The sequence below is a fragment of the Lentinula edodes genome, assembly GCF_021015755.1.
Source record: "Lentinula edodes strain Le(Bin) 0899 ss11 chromosome Unknown C8R40scaffold_8, whole genome shotgun sequence".
In the NCBI taxonomy this organism is placed as follows: domain Eukaryota; kingdom Fungi; phylum Basidiomycota; class Agaricomycetes; order Agaricales; family Omphalotaceae; genus Lentinula; species Lentinula edodes.
The window spans coordinates 225,369-242,631 of NW_025764314.1; the positions used below are offsets into that span (position 1 = coordinate 225,369).

At 45.7% G+C, this 17,263-nt stretch overlaps 7 protein-coding genes and 1 non-coding gene across 8 annotated transcripts; 2 read left to right on the top strand and 6 right to left on the bottom strand.

Annotated features, from left to right (window-relative positions):
- Positions 1-114: 114 nt before the first annotated feature.
- C8R40DRAFT_1039059 (uncharacterized protein) lies at positions 115-2,239 on the bottom strand (the record flags this gene model as incomplete). Its single annotated transcript, XM_046223795.1, has 3 exons — positions 115-1,575; positions 1,634-2,137; positions 2,186-2,239. The coding sequence occupies 3 exons, from the start codon at positions 2,237-2,239 to the stop codon at positions 115-117; spliced, it is 2,019 nt and encodes a 672-aa protein (XP_046088925.1).
- An 827-nt stretch (positions 2,240-3,066) lies between these two features.
- On the top strand, positions 3,067-5,017 carry C8R40DRAFT_1039243 (peptidase S28; the record flags this gene model as incomplete). The annotated part of the gene is made up of 8 exons (XM_046223816.1): positions 3,067-3,172; positions 3,226-3,278; positions 3,337-3,444; positions 3,493-3,872; positions 3,934-4,126; positions 4,179-4,404; positions 4,463-4,654; positions 4,707-5,017. The coding sequence occupies 8 exons, from the start codon at positions 3,067-3,069 to the stop codon at positions 5,015-5,017; spliced, it is 1,569 nt and encodes a 522-aa protein (XP_046088926.1).
- Positions 5,018-5,048: 31 nt separating this feature from the next.
- Positions 5,049-5,912, bottom strand: C8R40DRAFT_1167901 (inosine triphosphate pyrophosphatase-like protein; the record flags this gene model as incomplete). Its single annotated transcript, XM_046231101.1, has 3 exons — positions 5,049-5,540; positions 5,593-5,721; positions 5,781-5,912. The coding sequence occupies 3 exons, from the start codon at positions 5,910-5,912 to the stop codon at positions 5,049-5,051; spliced, it is 753 nt and encodes a 250-aa protein (XP_046088927.1).
- Positions 5,913-6,887: 975 nt separating this feature from the next.
- C8R40DRAFT_866927 (uncharacterized protein) lies at positions 6,888-8,121 on the top strand. The gene is made up of 2 exons (XM_046236494.1): positions 6,888-7,278; positions 7,322-8,121. Exons 1-2 carry the CDS (start codon positions 7,137-7,139, stop codon positions 8,032-8,034), a joined length of 855 nt encoding a protein of 284 aa, XP_046088928.1. The 5' UTR covers positions 6,888-7,136; the 3' UTR covers positions 8,035-8,121.
- A 2,116-nt stretch (positions 8,122-10,237) lies between these two features.
- On the bottom strand, positions 10,238-10,322 carry C8R40DRAFT_t72. The gene has a single exon. It is a non-coding gene; the product is annotated as a tRNA-Gly (tRNA).
- A 94-nt stretch (positions 10,323-10,416) lies between these two features.
- Positions 10,417-11,756, bottom strand: C8R40DRAFT_1224025 (uncharacterized protein; the record flags this gene model as incomplete). The annotated part of the gene is made up of 3 exons (XM_046233298.1): positions 10,417-11,045; positions 11,106-11,358; positions 11,390-11,756. The coding sequence occupies 3 exons, from the start codon at positions 11,754-11,756 to the stop codon at positions 10,547-10,549; spliced, it is 1,119 nt and encodes a 372-aa protein (XP_046088929.1). The 3' UTR covers positions 10,417-10,546.
- Positions 11,757-12,856: 1,100 nt separating this feature from the next.
- C8R40DRAFT_1092631 (uncharacterized protein) lies at positions 12,857-14,293 on the bottom strand. Its single transcript, XM_046227555.1, has 6 exons — positions 14,271-14,293; positions 13,777-14,221; positions 13,661-13,727; positions 13,168-13,591; positions 12,965-13,112; positions 12,857-12,908 (listed from the first exon to the last, which is right to left on the bottom strand). The coding sequence occupies exons 2-6, from the start codon at positions 13,915-13,917 to the stop codon at positions 12,864-12,866; spliced, it is 825 nt and encodes a 274-aa protein (XP_046088930.1). The 5' UTR covers positions 13,918-14,221; positions 14,271-14,293; the 3' UTR covers positions 12,857-12,863.
- Positions 14,294-14,724: 431 nt separating this feature from the next.
- On the bottom strand, positions 14,725-17,255 carry C8R40DRAFT_1092636 (uncharacterized protein). Its single transcript, XM_046227556.1, has 6 exons — positions 17,032-17,255; positions 16,127-16,983; positions 15,793-16,069; positions 15,590-15,725; positions 15,179-15,523; positions 14,725-15,116 (listed from the first exon to the last, which is right to left on the bottom strand). Exons 1-6 carry the CDS (start codon positions 17,050-17,052, stop codon positions 15,091-15,093), a joined length of 1,662 nt encoding a protein of 553 aa, XP_046088931.1. The 5' UTR covers positions 17,053-17,255; the 3' UTR covers positions 14,725-15,090.
- Between the last annotated feature and the right edge of the window lie 8 nt (positions 17,256-17,263).

Consider the following 17,263-nt stretch of genomic DNA (forward strand, 5'->3'; position numbering starts at 1 on the left):
CATAGACTCACCGGGCACGCGGTGAAGACGATTAATTCCCTAGGTATTTAGATTGCAGTGGACCGAGAGTTCTCAAGAGGAGTTCTATGAACTGCCTCAATAGAACAGAACGAGTTAAGATACCAACACCTCAGCAACAACATTCCACTCCTTCAACGATCTGATCTCCAGGATCTTTGGAACAAGGCTCTGCCCATCATCATCCTCCTTGTCCGCATCATCATCAACAAACTTTTCACCGACTAACAACAGCCTCAGACCTCCCACCATCGCAAATCCTCTCCGCAGTGCAACATAATCCAATTCGAAATCAAGCGTTGCCAGATGTTTCGACGTTGGGCGCAATCCTCCTGGCTGTGAATCTGACGATTCAACGGTATAGGATTTGGATGAAGGTACCAGCTCAATAGGAGGTAAAACAATGGCTGATGGACCACTGAACGTCACCATAGTCATCTTAAGCCTCTTTGACTCGTCCACTTTTTCAAAATAAGGTGGAGGTAAAGATTTCATATTCTCGGAAGGTTTGAGAGGTCCATCTATCGAAGATTCTCTGGTTGCCGATTGTACTTGGGACGCTTCGAGGAGCTTCTGATGTGCAAGTGGGTAGTTGAATGTAGTGTAGGTTGGGGATGGGGAAGAGAAGCCCAGGGAGGATAGAGAACGAGGGCTCAGCGATGAAGAGTCGGGCGGTGGTAATTGTGCGGGTTTGGGGACGGAAAGACCAGCAAAACCTGACGTCGGAGGAAACCCTATATGCTGTATCACCAGAGACAGTTGTAATTTTTGTCGTTGCCTATCTGATGCTAGCAGGGAAGATAGAACGAGGCTAAGCGCAACTTTGAAATTTTTTCCGACAGCGATAGTACCGTGAGCGATATCTCTAACGAGCAAATGCGCTTCAATAGTCGTAGTGGGGATGACGCTAGCGGGCGGTTGCGGTGATAGAGGAATCTGCGAAAATCCCGAAATCACGGAAGACGCACGAGCTCTATATGGTACAGGAGAATTGGATCGTGGTGTCGGAGAACTGGGACGAGATTGAACGAGTTGTGGTGACCTAGGTCGTGCTGGAGGAGTTGCAGATGTACTTTGCCTTTTCAAATAGGGTGGAAGAGCAGAAGCAGGTTGAGGCTGAACAGGCTGAGGTACAAGGGGTATTCGTCGAGTCAGCATAGATGTGAGAAGACGCCCTGGTTCGCCGTACGATGATCTCCATGAAATATCTAGCCGGCCCAGTGGGATGACGGCACCTGGGGAGTACACTACTGGTTCGAGGTGAATAGATTTCGGGCTGAGAATGTAGATGTACTGTCGCATGTCCTGTGGTTGCATCAACGCAGTCGAGCCCATGTACAAAGATTGTTGTTCTCCGTTGACGTTGATTAGATTCGCATCGCGTGCATCCCAGCTCTCTGCGGCCTCGAAATGCATCCGCTCAAACCAAATTGACTCCGGAGTGAGATTTTGAATATGGACTTCGAGAAAAACCTTATCACGTTCGGAAGGCACCATTAGGGCTGAAGGGGATCTGGGAGCGTGTACTTTGGTCTTGACAGAGAGTGGATTCGTAACCTGAACGTGGAGGGAGTCAAATGCACTGAAAAATCTTGCGAAAGCGTCAGAAACTCACGACGAATTTATAGAACTTCCTGAACGTGAGAATATTGGAATCAGAAGTTTCTTCAGACGTAGGCGCAGTGCGAGAGCTCTGTGGATTGAAGCGATAGGAAACGGTGCATGCAAGAACATGTTGACCCAATTCTTTGATTTCATGATGGACGACGTTCTCTAGTGTGTCTCCTGGAGATAGACTTGTATCGGTCCCTCCGATGTCCGCCAGGATCAGTTTCGACGTAGCTGTTTGCATTTCTACTTTCAAAGCGACAGAGTCTATTTCTGTGGTTGCCTCATTATTTACGGACAGACAACTAGAAAAAGTTTCTCCTAATTGAATTGAACCAAATGAAGAAGGCAAAGTCAGCAGCTCCGATGCTTGTGTTAGATCTCGAAGAGTCTTTGGATAGCCGGGAAGTGGGTTTGTTCCTTGTAGAGACAAGATTGAAGAAGTGGAATGTGCTGAGAATGAGGGGGATGACGAGTAGAATGGCTGCCATGCGCTAGCTAATGCGGGCCTCTATAGCTCATAAGTTTATTCAAGAAAGAAGTATGTTCAAAAACTCACAGACACCCGCATTACCTTCAACGATAGCAGATGAGTAGCCGGCCCATCTGACATGACTTCAGAGTTACGGAGTAGCAGAAGAGATTCAAATTGTTGGGCGCTAAATTACTTTGGCGACTTGCTTTGTTCCGAATCCGAGTCAAGTTTTCTGAAGAATAGCTGCCTCATTGCTCGAGTACACCACTGGCCATGGCAGCTCACGAAATTCCACTCTTAACAAACCTACTGAGAACATTGAAAGGGAATGATATGACGGAAAACAGTGATCACAATTAGGAGATGGTGGTTGGTACAAGTTGGTACATATATTTTGAATTCGAAAAATTCAAGCTAACGACTACTACTAGCCCTGAACTCTCTACATATGTAGCCTAGCAATGGGCGCAAAGCTCTCCCCTTGAACTTTGAATTCCCTCCCTCTTCCTTCGAAACTATATCGATAAGAATGTTTCAACCTGAACGGAAAAAGCTCGGTTCAATGCTCCATGTCATCATATATCCTTACGTGCTAGGATCTCTTGACCGCTTTCAAATGTGGTCTTCTCGACTGATATGCAATAAGATTCCCTGACTATCTTGACAAGTACCGTTTAAAACACATTTGCCTGAAGTTGAAGGCACACAAGTAGCTTTGCCCCATGAAACTGCATTGCTTGAACCGTCTGAGCGTAGTGTATACCCTTCTGCTGCTAACGAACACTTTCAGCTCTTCTGCAAGGCTTCACCGATCAGCATGGACACGCCCTAGAATGAGCATCATCGAATCTTTCAATCTTCCGCTGAACCTCAACGAAGCTCTTCCTGGATCCAACGAACCACTTTTTATTGACGTTGGTCGTTTTGTCGTTTGCCTATTCATCTGGTATATTTGATTGATTTAGATGCCTTTGGACCATTTCGCAAATTCGACTGTCGACGGTGTCACTACTTTTGAAAATCGCTATTGGATAAACGCGACATACTACGAGCCTGGCGGGCCAGTGTTCAGTAAGATTCTTGCACTTCGAGGCCGAACACAGTTACTCATGATTTCTGTACAGTCTTCGATTCTGGCGAACAAGATGCTGCTCCTTTGGTTCCATATTATCTGCAGGTGGGGTACCCTAGTATCCGAAGTTCTGCTCCTGCTCATGCTGAAAAATATGTCCCAGGAATATCATGGACTTTCGGCGACTATGCGTCTTGCCAAACGATACAATGGTTTTGCGATCCTTTGGGAACATCGTTTTTACGGAGATTCGCTACCCTTCCCTATAAATGTATGACTTCTTTTACAGTATACGTTCTTTTGACATGCCTTCATAAAGGAGAATACCACAGCTCAGCAATGGCAATTTCTGACTACCGAGCAGGCCTTAGAGGACGTCGTATTCTTCGCCGATTCTTTCAGCAAAAACAGCAGCTCAGCTTCAGAATTTTTGATGAGCTCCGCTTCTGTCAATTCCACTGCTAGTATCAATTTTCATAGTCTACCTCTACATCCCTCAGTGACTCCCTGGGTGTGGCTTGGCGGTTCTTATCCCGGAGTCCGTGGTGCACTTTTGCGTCAACGCAACCCGGAAACGATATTCGCAGCATGGGCCTCATCAGCACCTGTACACGCTCAAGTAGACATGTGGGCCTACTATGCCGCTGCTCAGCGAAGCTTGACAACAAATTGCTCAGCGGATTGGGTAGCCGTTACTAGGTGGGTTTGTTCGTTGGGAGGCTTCTCTTCAGTGTAACTCCATTGATATTTTCCATTAAAGCTACGTTGATAATGTACTGCGAGGAACAAATGCAACCCTTATAGAGGATCTGAAATTTGACTTGCTCAAAGCTCGACTAAGTGGTCCTGGAGGAAATACCAGCGGTGCCGATGGCTTGACAAAACAGCAGGCGAATAAAACCAGTGATGTGGATGCTGCCTCGATCCTGATGGACCCCCTCAACTTTTATCAGGTATTTCGGACTAACCAGTGTTTCTTGCAGCTGAAAGTCATAATGATTGCAGTACTACGGCTTCGTCGACTCGATTTTACCTTTCTGCAACCTTCTCGAGACCAAAAACTTCACCGCAGCTCCTGCGGAGAACGGTATCGTGTCGATTTCAGGAGTTGAAGATGCCTTACAGGCTTTCCTCGCTGCTCTTGCAGAGCTCGATTATGATTCTATCCCTGGGTCTGCAGATGACCCTGTTGCGGACATGTCTTGGATGAGGCAGTACTGCTCCGAATACGGTACGCAAAGAATATGATACGCCTGTTCTCGTGTGTGTTTGCGTTAATGTATGTCCAGGTTTCTACCAACGTGGCGACCCCGATAACCCATTATCCATTGAGACTTCCTTCCAGTCTTTAGAGCTGTTCCAGCAACAGTGTAACGAAGCCTTCTCTGATCATCTTCCGACCTGGCCTCAAGTAGGGAATATCAACAAATATGGCGGGTGGGATATGCAGCCTTCGAACATTATGTTTGCTAATGGCGAATGTAAGTAGACATTCTCCATTGTTGTTTTATGCTCACTCCGTTCTCTCGTAAGTCGACCCATGGCGAACGATGGGTCTCGCATCCATTGAATCAAATGCTCCTCAGAGAAAACCTTCAGTCATTGTTCCAGGGTGTGACGTCCCCTCAAACGCAACGACATTCTTTGGCATAACGTATGACAACATGGTGCACGTTTCGGATATGCGCGTGCTTTTGATTCCAGACTCGAACCACACGGATTTCAAGACAATTGGATTTTACAGTCCAGTGTCACAGGCACCTTTTTATACAGGACTTGGACTTTTCCAGCTGGCATTAGATGAATGGCTGCCTTGTTTCGCAGCCAAGTCCGCAAGGGTGTAGATAATTGGTATCGGGTATACAATTGTTCTTCTTACATTTCCAAAAAGTCATCATCCTCCTCAACCAAAACATCTAACAACTTGAAGAAACTCGCCATCGGAAAGCCAACAACGTTTTGATAATCTCCTTCTACTTTTCTCACCAAAACACCACCCATTCCCTGGACAGCAAATCCACCTGCACGGTCCAGTCCTTCACCAGAGTCTGCGTAAGCTTGAAGGAAGTGCTGTGGGTTATCAGCAAAGTACACCAAAGAGCGCTCGTCAATCGAATGGATCCCGTATCCAGGGGCAGTGAGGATTGGGTATGCTAAAGTCACTCCAGTGACGACTTCACAAACTTGTCCATTGAGATCCATGAGCATTCGCAGGTTGTCTGCCTTGTCCTTGGGTTTCTCAAGCAACTCTTGACCAACCGAAGGAAGTAGAGTGTAATCAGTCTGCGATGTGGATGGCTGAGCATGAGTGAGAACTACTGTGTCGGCTGCGATTACAAGATCTGGAGCGTTGTCTGGATCTTCAGCCTGGTAAAAAATCGTCAAAATAGTTGAATTGACACTCAAGTATAGTACGCACCACTAGCCTTTCATAGACTTCGACCGCTTTATGGCTCGCCGTAGCAACAGGATATTCATGTATATCCGCAAAAGATGCGGGCGAAAGATTTTCTTCAAAAGTAGAGGGAATTATATCTGGCGCAAGTCCCTACTGACGAAAGATGAAATGTCAATGCTAACTAAGAAATGGTTAATCTTTGCACCCACAATGGTTCTCAGAATGTCCCGTCTCCTGGGGCTGTTCGAGGCAAGAACAATTCGTTTTCCTGCAAGTTTCTTTATTGCCGGAACTGGGAGCGCATTGGGAAGAATATGTCGGGAGGATAGGTCGCGAGACATGATATCGATTAGACCGTTAGAGTTGTTTATAAATGCAAGGCAAAGTCACCATCGTGGCATTACATAATGCGTGACTTATCGTCGCGAACTTTCTTTGCAGTCTTTTGCAGTCTACCACCATCGGTGTACCTTTAACAACACCCCCTCGCCATTTCACAAGCCTCTACGCTGTGTCTTTTCTATCTTTAACGCTCCGGATACCCGTCTTTGTCGCCCTGAACCTGTCTTACCCTGGTTCTTCATCTCCTCCAGCCGCACGATGCACTTCTCGTCCTAACCAGAAGTGATATCTAACCCTAAGTTCTTTCGGGCTGCTGCATATCCTTATATTCTCTCCTTACTATGCTCGTACGCCAATTCAACTGTAGAGTAACAGTTCCAGAGGTCGTGTACATGGAATCTTCACGTCGAAAATTCTTCGCTTCGGCTCTTGCGCGAATTTGGTTCTCCAAGTACACAGAAACATTTGCCTGCAATGATTCCTTTCACCATCCTATATCGCCTCTCCGGAATGTGCTCTATTTCGCGTTGTTTTTACCACCGACTTCTCGCACAGAGTCTAGCCTGTGTCGTCTCGGGACCCCTTTCTCCTTCTCTCGTCACCGTACAGAACGCTGCCTTTGGTGGGTGTTCTTTCATGCGAGAGCGGTAGTTAAAAGGGAAGACGATGCCGGAAATGCTTGTACTTGCACTCGCGTCATGTTAGACACACGTGTTGAGCACTAGAGGGCGTCGCGGGACCTTGCGGATAACAAGTGGGAGGAGGAGCATGGTCACGTACATCACGAACTTAGATCGAACCTTATTTGCCTGGCTCAGTGGCTCTCGCACAGACATCTTTGATGTTACAATTGACCATCTTACTCCAGCAAGGATGTTTTCGGCGCCAGGCAATCTGTCTGGTTGATTCTACACTATCCTCTCGGCGTAACACGAAGTTAGACAAGCACACGCACAGGATATCAGCAGTCTAGGTCTCCCCGACCTTTCGCTGGACTCAGCTTGTTCGACATTTTGTCAAACGAGTCATAGTTCAAACCCCGGCAGCAGTTCGACCATCTTTCCTCTGCCGTGGGCCACTTCGATCTCTCTTTGCTCTCAGTCTGTGTCCTGTCATAGCAAATGGTCGGAGGAGAGGTCCCAGAAGCCGGCGTGCATTGGAAACCCGGTTGGCTACAGGGGTGATCAGCTACCAGGGGATCATAGGACGTGGATTGGGTTGACATGGACATGAAGGGTCCCGAACAGAAAAGTACACTTGGAGGAACCACTCAACAGATGACGATACTTGTTGATGGGTCTTTAGCTCCTGCACAAGCTCGATGTAGTGGTACATCCAGCAATTGGCTTTCTGAGCGCGGTCTTCGTGAGTACGACTATTGTTTAATGTTCCTGGTTTACCTCGGCAGGTTTATCCGCCCCCAACTTCGCGTCTTTTCATGACAGAAAGGCCGACTGCGGTGTTATTCGCCACAATCCGAGTACTTGTTCCCACCTCGTTAAACGAGGTTTCGGACAACATCGTTCGTGTTGGGAAGTGACTCTTTGGCAAGCTTTGGTGCTGATCAAGGATTCGGCTCATGCCGGAGTAGGTGTTCTGCATTCTTTTCAGTCTTACACCGCAAAGACCTGCTTGGGGCTCTTCTCGCATTCCTTTCGATTGTTCTTCGTCGCACTAGTTTGTTCTCGAACGCGTTTACTTCCTCCGGTCCAGGGTATGGCTTCTTATGATCCAGCATATGTTGTGCACCTTGTTCCGTGTTTCTACCAAGCCCAGAAGTTCACTGCTAGAATGAAAGGTCTCATATGGACTCGTCGGACGGCCGTCTCCTTCTGTGAATTACCACTCCTTTGGGATGTAGTAATAGAGGTTCTTCCAGCCTCGAGTGCAGTTGGAAGATGTCAGTTGTCCGATAGTTCGTTGGGATCCGTAGTTTTGGTTCAGCACTTTGGCGTGTCGGTGGTTCACAGCTTGGTTGCCTCTTCGCTGGGGAAGACTCCATTCCTTTTTGGTTCCGTTGTAGATGTGATGCATCTAGTTTATGCCCGTACAAGAAGACGAGTGACTGTGAAAGTGGGAAGAACCCTTTGTCAGAGAGCAGTTGACTGGACGTCTTTTTGAAGACGAGGAATTGCGTGGATTCACGAAACATCTCTGCATGAATCTACCTTGGTAAAGCTGTGCTAGTTTCATACATCCCTTCACTGCTCTTCGAGAGTAAGAACGATGGTTGGTTGATGATTCTCAAGTTGCGAGTGTGGTTGGAAACCTACTAGTTGTTTCGACTGGTAGGAATTACATAGGAGCAGGAGCAAGAGGACGGTTGTGGTTTGAGGTCCTTGGGACCACATCGTAGCGGGGGTTGCCTAAACAATGGCTTCGAGAGTGGTTTGACCTGTACCTTGGTTTTCCTTCAAAGGAATAATTGACGTGGTCGTGCTTCGGATGCCGACGAATGTCAATTCTGGGTGGTTTTGGGGAGGACATGAATGTCCAAAGATCCCACTTTATAGGCTTCCATAATTTTTTATCCTGCTTTGCTTTCGTGGCAAATGTGACTTCAGTCGATCTACTTATGTAGTACTCTAGAAGTATGGTAGGTAGTAAACGAGGTATCGAGGGACCGACATCATTTCATATACTCTCCTTCTAATTCTCTCCCCAGCCGTTCCAGTTGCGGGACCCGTGCTCGGACAGAGTTCGCGTACCTATGATCTACACAGGCGTGCAGTTCTATTCAACCAGGTTTAACCCAGCGATAGTTGATGCTGAGCCTGATTAAATTAGTGCTCAGTACAGTTTCCGTAATCCTAACCCCGACATCACTTGAAACCTGGGTTCAAAATATTGAGGCTGGGCATCAACTCATTTACATAATCAAGGCCCACCGCAGTACTCGGAACGTTCATTTTTCTGCTCTTTTCCAAATTTTTCAAATCTTTTATTGGACTGAATCATTACTTAGTATCTACATACAAAGGTGCAACACAATAAAGCATGTATCTGAGAATGAAACTTAAAATTTAAGACACACTGACCTGGGAACCAATTAATTGGACGGGTGAAAAAAAACAAAAAATCGCTTGGTAACTCAATCTTGGGAAGGGGATGTTTTGATGTACCCGAAGCATGTGGTGTTGAAGTAGGCAGTTGAGGCAGTTTTGCAGAGTTGAGGGCGGCATAGAGGGCTTGTTCAGCTTGATGTCATTCTTGAGGTTGAAGTGAATCTCGGGACTTAAAGGTTGAGGTTGAGGGGGGATGATGCAGTCCAAGCCTTGAATATTTTGTATCTTCAATAGACAAGTTGAACATTGAGTTAGTTGCAGGTTGCGTCCTAATTTGAATGATCCTCGTAGTGTTAAATGTTGACCATTGAAAGGGGCCAGTGTTGAGCATTGAGTGTTGAGTGTTGAATGTTGAACGTTTGAACAAAGTTGACGACGTGGCAAAAAAAGACCAAACAATGATCAACATTTTTCGCGTGACCTACAAATGACTCATGGAACATGAAATGATTTGGAGCGGGCGGATTCCTGTGGTGGATTTTTTCGTGCGCAATCAGTCAAAGTAATCATTTATCATACTATCTTGCTGCTACTGTAATGAATCATCTCTACTAAATATTCATAGTCTATCTTCAGCAAACTAGCCTCCTGCCAATTGCATGGCTTGACTTGGAATGTGAAGCACTATAAATTTGAAGCTCATCTGGTCAAAATGGTGCCGTATTAAAGATAAATACTTGCCCTGCTTATCCTCAAAATTATCCTCAAAGCCTTTGGGTCAGACACAAGTCAAATATGTCCTCGCAATGTGTCATTGATTTTTGACTGCCATTCATCCCAAGGGCTAACAGATATTGTATGAAGCGAGGTTTGTAAAAAACATACAGCCTAGTACCATTTACATAAATTCAAACCTGGGTTATAATATGTGAGCCTGGGGACGAAATGAAATTTCATCCCCGGGTTGTTTGACATCAATCAGCCCACGCTTATCCGAAGGTCTGGTTGTGTAGTGCTGTTCGCGCGGCGATCCCCGACTGCATCAGGTATTACAGGGCCTCATTGAAAGACGAACTTTCGTAAATACCTTTACCCCCCGAATCAGGGTTTCTGTTCTTGCTTGAGACCACATAGTCGGGAATCTAGGGGCCACGCTTGCACGGCAAATCCCCGACTCTAAGCAATTTCCTTAAGCTCATACGGTTATACATTGATCTAAAAGTCTCTTCACCATAGGAGAAAGAGTAGGTATGTATATTCTATATTTCGAAAAACTCATACTTTCATGAGCCACCGAAGACTGGTAGAAAAAGAATGCATGCAACAGAGGGGAGTCGAACCCCTTTCCCGGCCAGTTAAAGCATCCATGGGAAGACCGGATCATAACCGTTAGACCACTGTTGCCTCATTGACATTTCACACGTTGTATGTAGTAAAGAGCTAAAAAATTGTCGTGAACTCGCCCCAATTAGCTGCAGGAGGGGGGGTATTGCAGGAGAGCCCGAACCTGGCCTGGATATGTAACAATCAATTAGACTATCTTAGTCTATCTAGACATTCAAGAAGCACAAAACCGTCTATAAGTTCCTCAAAAGCAGAAAGAAATATAAAAGATCCAGAAATAACCCCTAATTGGCGTGTCCGTTCACACCATTCACTGTAGGCGACTGCGGTTCACCTCGTGCACCTATGGCCTGCTGGGCATTCCTACTAAGCACTTCCAGCAACGGCTGAACCCTTACCGAAACCTCATGGGTCACTTTCGTCGCCTTCTCCTGTATCGACACATTCTCCGCCGTCATAATGCTCCGTAGCTCAGACACTGTTGAGGCAAGGTGATTCGACAATTCTGCGTAGGTAGCAGAGGCTGATGAAGCTTGAGCCTGAAGCACAGAGGATAGTTCTGCATATCTCTGTTGAACCTGCGGAGGGAGTTGAGCGGTCGGATCTTTCAGGGTTTTCGAGGCCGAGGCTTGCAAAGAAGCAGAGAGAGAAGTGGCTTGGGATTGAAGTTTCCCGAGTTCAGCGATCATATTTTCCGAAACGGCGTGCAATTTAGCTTGGACATTCGAGAGGGATGATGAAGCCGTGGTACTGAGACTACGAGCGGTCTCCGTAGCGCGTTGGCTATGAAACGTTGTGATAAATATAAATAATGTAAGAAAACGATAGGATCAAATAACATACACAAGAACAGAGTGAGCCTGAAGTTGTGTTATTTGCTCGTTGGAATAAGATTGGAGCTGGTCTCTGAGACGAACGGAAAGCTCAAGCGCACGCGAATACTGCGAAACATGAGCTTCCTTGTCGGCTGAGGTACCATTTTCCTGGGTATTAGAGTCAATCCGGTTAACGGCGACCTCCAGATAATCCACAATCGGAGCAAATCTCTGCAAAACCGAAAGTGATAAGGTTCTGATACAATTGCCAATAGAGAGAACTAGCCTTATCAATATCGTGAGCGATAACACCAGCACTTTCCCGCCTTTCCCTAACATATTCGCCTACATCTTTCTGCCTGTTCTGAACATATCCCATCACATCCTCTGGTGTGGTAGTAAACGCACTAGGATACCTCTTCTGTACTACATCTACAGCTAGATTGGCGTAAGAGTCCGCACGAACGATGAGTGGCGCCAAATGAGTTTGGAGCGGCTCCGTGAGCTTATAGGCGGAATTGGACAATCCCAAAGCTGTAGAGTACGGTGAACGTGTGTATGTGTTTGTAGATAAGGTATCGTTGACTATTTCGAGCGAGGATGAGATAAGAGGAATAGAACTTATTCGGGAGATCACTGTAAGTTCTGGAGGGTGGGTAGAGGGGGACGAAGAAGGCATTGGAATGCTGGAAGTTTCTGTTTGAGTGGAAGACATGGTGGTTGACAAAAAATTTGTTATCTGTTTCGCCACATTTATTCAACGACACTTTCATGTGAAATTTGAGTGAATTTATCATGTGTTTTCGATACGCTCGCGACCCTGGATCGCGACACTGCCTGGCTTGATAACTCGAACATACCAGAATCGAAATAGCTCTGTTCAAAAATGGGTCGTTCGCTGTCGCCTCTTAGAAGCATTCGACGTGAATACAGATTCTCGTTTTCGGGCCTTTTCGGGCCCAGGGCAAGAGAAAGGGATCGATGTATTGTCCATCAACGAAATGTTTATAGAGATAAAGAGATTGCGGCGCTCGTTGTCTGGATCGTTCCTTCGTTCGTATTATGTAAAGAAAACAAGCATTGAATTCAATTCGGCTTCGAAAGTCTTGCGCCGCTTGCATCGCTTCTCCTCCTTCCTCCTCCTCCTTTCCAAGCAGGACGTGACCTGACGCGACATTGAAAATTCTCTTGTGGAAGCCATCGTCTGTATGCGGAAGGCTCTTCAACGTTCAACGTTCAACATTCATGAGGGTGATCTTGTCACTGATTGAAGAGTTAACGGTCGTCGTTTTTCGTCGCAGAGTGCTGTAAATCATCCATGAAAATTTCAAATTTTTTCGATTCTGGCTACGAAGGCTTATTTCGGACTGTACTCTCTAGAGATTTCGAGTTTCTACTTTTCTAATTAAGCCTGTGAAGGCTTACGAAGGCCACTGGACCTGAATGGAGCCGACGGATGACTGGGATTCAAAATTCAGAGCGGGGCTGGATATACTGGTGAGCAATGGGGTGAAGGGTGGATGGGTGTAAAGGTACCTGTGGTGAAGGGTGGGGGATATGGGGTGGTTAACACGGAAGAGGAGTTTGATGTCCTTGTACGGGATTCGGTACGGGAATGGAATGAGTCGAAAGGATTGTTCACGAGTTTTTATGCAATTCTCGCAAACAAGCCTTACTAGAACTTGTATATTGGTCTCCGCAGTACCATACCAGTACATATGTATGCATGGATTGTATTTCTTTTATGTAATTCAATGAGGGAGACATTTTCATGGTCTGTTCACCACTACAATGAACTCTTCAATTTCCACTGCGCCTCAAACCATGCTCTCTGAATTGCAACTTTCAGCTTTACAAGAATGAACACATGATCACAACTGAACTTACAACTTCCTCCTTCGTGACATCTTTTTTCACTTTGAAAACTCCGGGATATCCCCAATCCACAAGTCGAGCTTCAGTTATGGGGATAGCCAGAGCCAGACCCTCAGGAGTTTTTTTCCCGCCAACAAGAAAGTTGTCAGGATGAAAATCACTGGATTAATTAGTGTAGATATACGTTTTGGATAGTACGGCAAAAACTTGCTTACGTTTGAAGGATTCCCTTCTCAACTGCAATGTTCACGACTTCCTCTTCTACCAGTGGTTTGGCTTCTTCCAACCACTTCAATCTGAGGTCCAATCTGGCATTCTCATACTCCGTGGTATCCTTAATCATCACCCCCTTGACCAGCTTCATCACAATAACAGGATACTTCCCATTATCAACATTAGCCATCCCCGAGTCGACGTAAAGACCAACATCTTTCAAGGCTTTCACTTCACCCCAAACTTTGTTATCCACTACACTTTTTGGGTTCCGTAGGCCTCCGATGACTTTGATAATAAGTGTGTCTTTGCCATGTTTCACACCCTTAACCTCGTAATCTTCAAGTAGGAGATAGATGCCTTTATTGTACGCGCCCATATACTTGTATAGGACATCACCGACTACCAAGTCGTTCAGGGTTTTTTCTAGTACACAATACATATTATCATTGAGACTGTGGACTGGTAAAAGACCATGATCATCAGTGAACTCACCAAAGACTTTCTTGTCATCTCCGTCGAGGTATTCATCTTCCCCGTAGAAGCCCAGAATCCAATCGGGCTGGTCAACATTTGAGTTATGGTGATGGATCTAATGAAGAAAATTTTACGTTGCGCTCTCCTCCACTTGGACCCAATCTTTTTATCTTCTCTGAGTTTGGAGCGGGAGTGGGTGCGGCATCAGTGGCATGTATTGTGAATATGACGAGGAAAAGGAACAGAAAGGAAACAATTTTCATAGTAGGCTGCATGATGGCTGATTGCAAGTGAAAGAAATCGAAAATCTTCAGAGAACTTGAAGGAAGGGTTCGGAGAGATCACCAAGAGCAATGAGCAATGAACAGATACAAGAGGAAGGAGAGGGGCTCGTGTCGTTTTCGGAGGTGGCGAATTGCAGTTGTCCAGCGTCGAGGGCAATTAATGGATGAAAGAATCTGAGAGACGAAAGTTGCAGAAGCTCCTCGATAGTTCAGTCTCTGACCAGCAGAGTGAGAGCAGGAGAGAACGGAAAAGAAAATTGCCTTCATCTGCAAGCCTAATTGTTCGTTATTTAAACTAGGTTTGCCAGTCTGGCGTTTGGCCTGGACTCGGAAGACTCGCTTACTTTGGCGACCTGAGGTGTTTGTTTCAACAAACTTGAAAGATGCGGCGGGTGTCCAATTATACAGTAAACGTGATGAAACCCTATGAGACCATGAGACCTGACAACCGCGCTATCTTGGCGAGCATTAAAAAGCGCATTTGAGAACAAGTTGTAAGTTGTCTAGAGACGGGCTGATACAAGAGGTGAGGGAGATTCAGATTGGGGGTACTTATGGTGCCACGCGAAAGGCCCTGACCAAGCCCAAGCCGAGCTGCACGGCATCTTATGACGGCTCGAGAGGCCATAAAACTTGTTCGAAATCTTCGAATACCTGTGTGCGTGTCACTTATTGATGATATCCAACTACTTAGGTATGGTCTGGAAGGTATATGTGAGCTTGAAGGGCATTTGAGACAGTTCTGCAAATAGACCCTGCCTGGACTCTCTATTCCTTGGAGGTGGGGGGGGGGGGTCGTGAGAATCGTGTACCCGATCTGAATCTCCCTCACCTCTTGGGCTGATAAGCCGTACAGTCGCTTTTTTCCCACCCGACTTTAAACATATTTTCGAACATCGATTATTCAAACTCTCTATCTATCTATCTATCTATCTCTTCTGATTTCCGACGGGAAAATGTGTTCCCTCTCAAAAACGTCGAACGGACGAATATACAACTCGTTTCCGAAAGCATACATGATCGGTTACACCAACGAAATATCATCTACATACATAGAGTGTATAGTATTCAATGAAGTTTAAGCACACACAAGAGGTTTCGTTGCGATTTCTTGCGAAAAAAAATGAATAGTTTTCAGGAAATGCGTGGTCCTGAATGTTTTCGTTACATAGCTCTCCCTCGCGGAAATTCTACCATTATTATTTGTCTCTTCAATAATAATAAAAAGGACTTCACATCAGTAAGGACTCACCAAAATGCATTTGAAATACCATCTCCATGTCTCTATACATACTCCCCACTGGTATGATACCCTTCAAGATGTACGGAGCATTTCTCAAAGATTTGCCTCCTTCACCACCTATGCACGTATGATCGCTTTCATTCCTTCTTCTGATGTTTATCGACGGTGGCGTCTGATCATATTTAAGTTCTACCGTCAGTTGTTCGAAAGTTGGCAAGAGCTCAGGGTTTGCAGAAAGATATGCATTCAATGCTTCTTTGAGTTCAACGCTCAGAAGAACACTGTCTTGTTCGATGACTGCACCAAAATATTCTTGGTCAATGATGGTCGCGGAGGCAAGAGATCGGGTGGAATCTGGAGAGAGAATAAGTTTCACACCATTAGTAGAAGCTATGATAGTTTGAACTGAACTTGAAGTACCTTTGAGGACTTTACTTGTAGACCGACAAGATTCTTTATGCTCCGGCCAATGAGCTTTCTGGCACTTTGCGGAACAGTAACAAGCTAGCTGGCATCCCGAACAGAGCATTGGTATGTCCATTCTTTTCTTTGGACACTAAGAAAGGGCATGACATCCGTCGGTCAGTACTCCGCAGTTGTCAGGACATCATCTAGCCTCTGACCTTTCCATTTCTGCACAAGGAATAAGCTTTCAATGAATCCTTAAAAACCTTCTCTCTTTCTTTGAATACACCACTTTCTGCAAGCCTCTGCAGTTTTACCCAATGATCACGCATGCCGAGCTCACGGGGTACATCGATTCCTTCCTTCAAAACCTCCTCCACTCCTTTCACGATACCTCTGCCAACTGAGCGATGTATCGAAAATCGATTCATCTTCTCCAGCATTGCGACCGGCAGATCTATGAGGCTGTCATGTACATTAGACCAATACTCATGGTTGGAAACCAGAATTTGGAATCCACGCAAGACCACCACTAATACACTGTGTTTCAGGGCTTGTGCATATGCGCCTGCCGAATCTCCATCAAGGGTGTCTGCAATTGCGATCAAACACCACTTGATACTCTCCAGATAAGCTTTCTTCATTCTCGCTTCTAGTTTCGACACCTTTGAGGGGTGCGATGAAGAAGGGTACTCAAGGAATTTGAGGGCTGAGATCAAAGGTATAATTGCCGTATTCCGAGCTACCGGTGCGTGTTTACCCATGAAGTCGGATGCGATTAGGCAGACATATTGTGTAAGGTCATTGACATAGTACAGATCTACGCCCAGATCATATATGGTCTGGGTCGGGGACGACGCGAGAACTCGAGTAAGATTCGAAAGACAAGTGGGGATGGTTTCCAGAGGAAGAGCGGACACAAATTTACCGTGGAACTCCTCACCCAAAGGAGCAATAAGTGACCTTTGTGTCAGATGCGCATCACGAAAGATATCATTATCTGCTTTTGTCAAGCAAAAAAACCAGAGAGAGGCAAAAATCTGGGCATATTCGGTTATAGAGCGAGTTTCTTTGATCCCCGAAACGAACAGTGCATTTTCAGGTTGGGATTCAGAATCCAAAAGACAGACGAGTAATTGGAAGATTGCTTTGAGCGAAAGTGCTAGATTGTCGAATAGATTTGAGTAAACATTTTGATCAATAGACATGGCGGCAACACGGAGGAAATATTTTATCCAGCGAGTTATGGGGGAAGCATTGTCGGTGATAATGGAAATGCTATCAGGAAGAGTATTGATGAGAGTCTCAAGGGACTCAAGAGCACGGTTGCACGGAGATAGAAGTTTTTCTGATGGAAGTGGCAAAACAGCCGGAGGTGCTTTTCGCAGCGACGACATAACATGCTTGGGCTATAAAACATATGAGTGTATCTGAAGGACAAAGACAAGTTGACATACAAGTTTAGTGGGTTTAGGCATGGCCTTTTTGAGGAATTTAGGATCGTCAACAGTAGTCAAATTTTCCTTTCTTTGTCAGTCAAGTAGAATCTCGTCTGGCTAATACTTGCACGATTGAACTGCGGGTTGAAGAGTGAGCGGGTATGCAGCCTGGCTAGCCGTGTAGTAGACTGTATCAGTAGTTCACGAACAAGATAGGTGAACAAAGCCTGTCACTAGATAAATGCATAGA

Coding starts and splice junctions, on each gene's coding strand:
- C8R40DRAFT_866927 (XM_046236494.1), top strand. CDS start 7,137: ATGGACATGAAGGGTCCCGAACAGAAAAGTACACTTGGAGGAACCACT. Junction 7,279..7,321: donor GCTTTCTGAGCGCGGTCTTC/GTGAGTACGACT, acceptor TTACCTCGGCAG/GTTTATCCGCCCCCAACTTC.
- C8R40DRAFT_1092631 (XM_046227555.1), bottom strand. CDS start 13,917: ATGCAGCCTACTATGAAAATTGTTTCCTTTCTGTTCCTTTTCCTCGTC. Junction 13,728..13,776: donor CAAGTGGAGGAGAGCGCAAC/GTAAAATTTTCT, acceptor AATGTTGACCAG/CCCGATTGGATTCTGGGCTT. Junction 13,113..13,167: donor GAGAAGGGAATCCTTCAAAC/GTAAGCAAGTTT, acceptor TAATTAATCCAG/TGATTTTCATCCTGACAACT.
- C8R40DRAFT_1092636 (XM_046227556.1), bottom strand. CDS start 17,052: ATGCCTAAACCCACTAAACTT. Junction 15,524..15,589: donor TACAAGTAAAGTCCTCAAAG/GTACTTCAAGTT, acceptor TTCTCTCTCCAG/ATTCCACCCGATCTCTTGCC. Junction 15,117..15,178: donor GGTATTTCAAATGCATTTTG/GTGAGTCCTTAC, acceptor TAATAATGGTAG/AATTTCCGCGAGGGAGAGCT.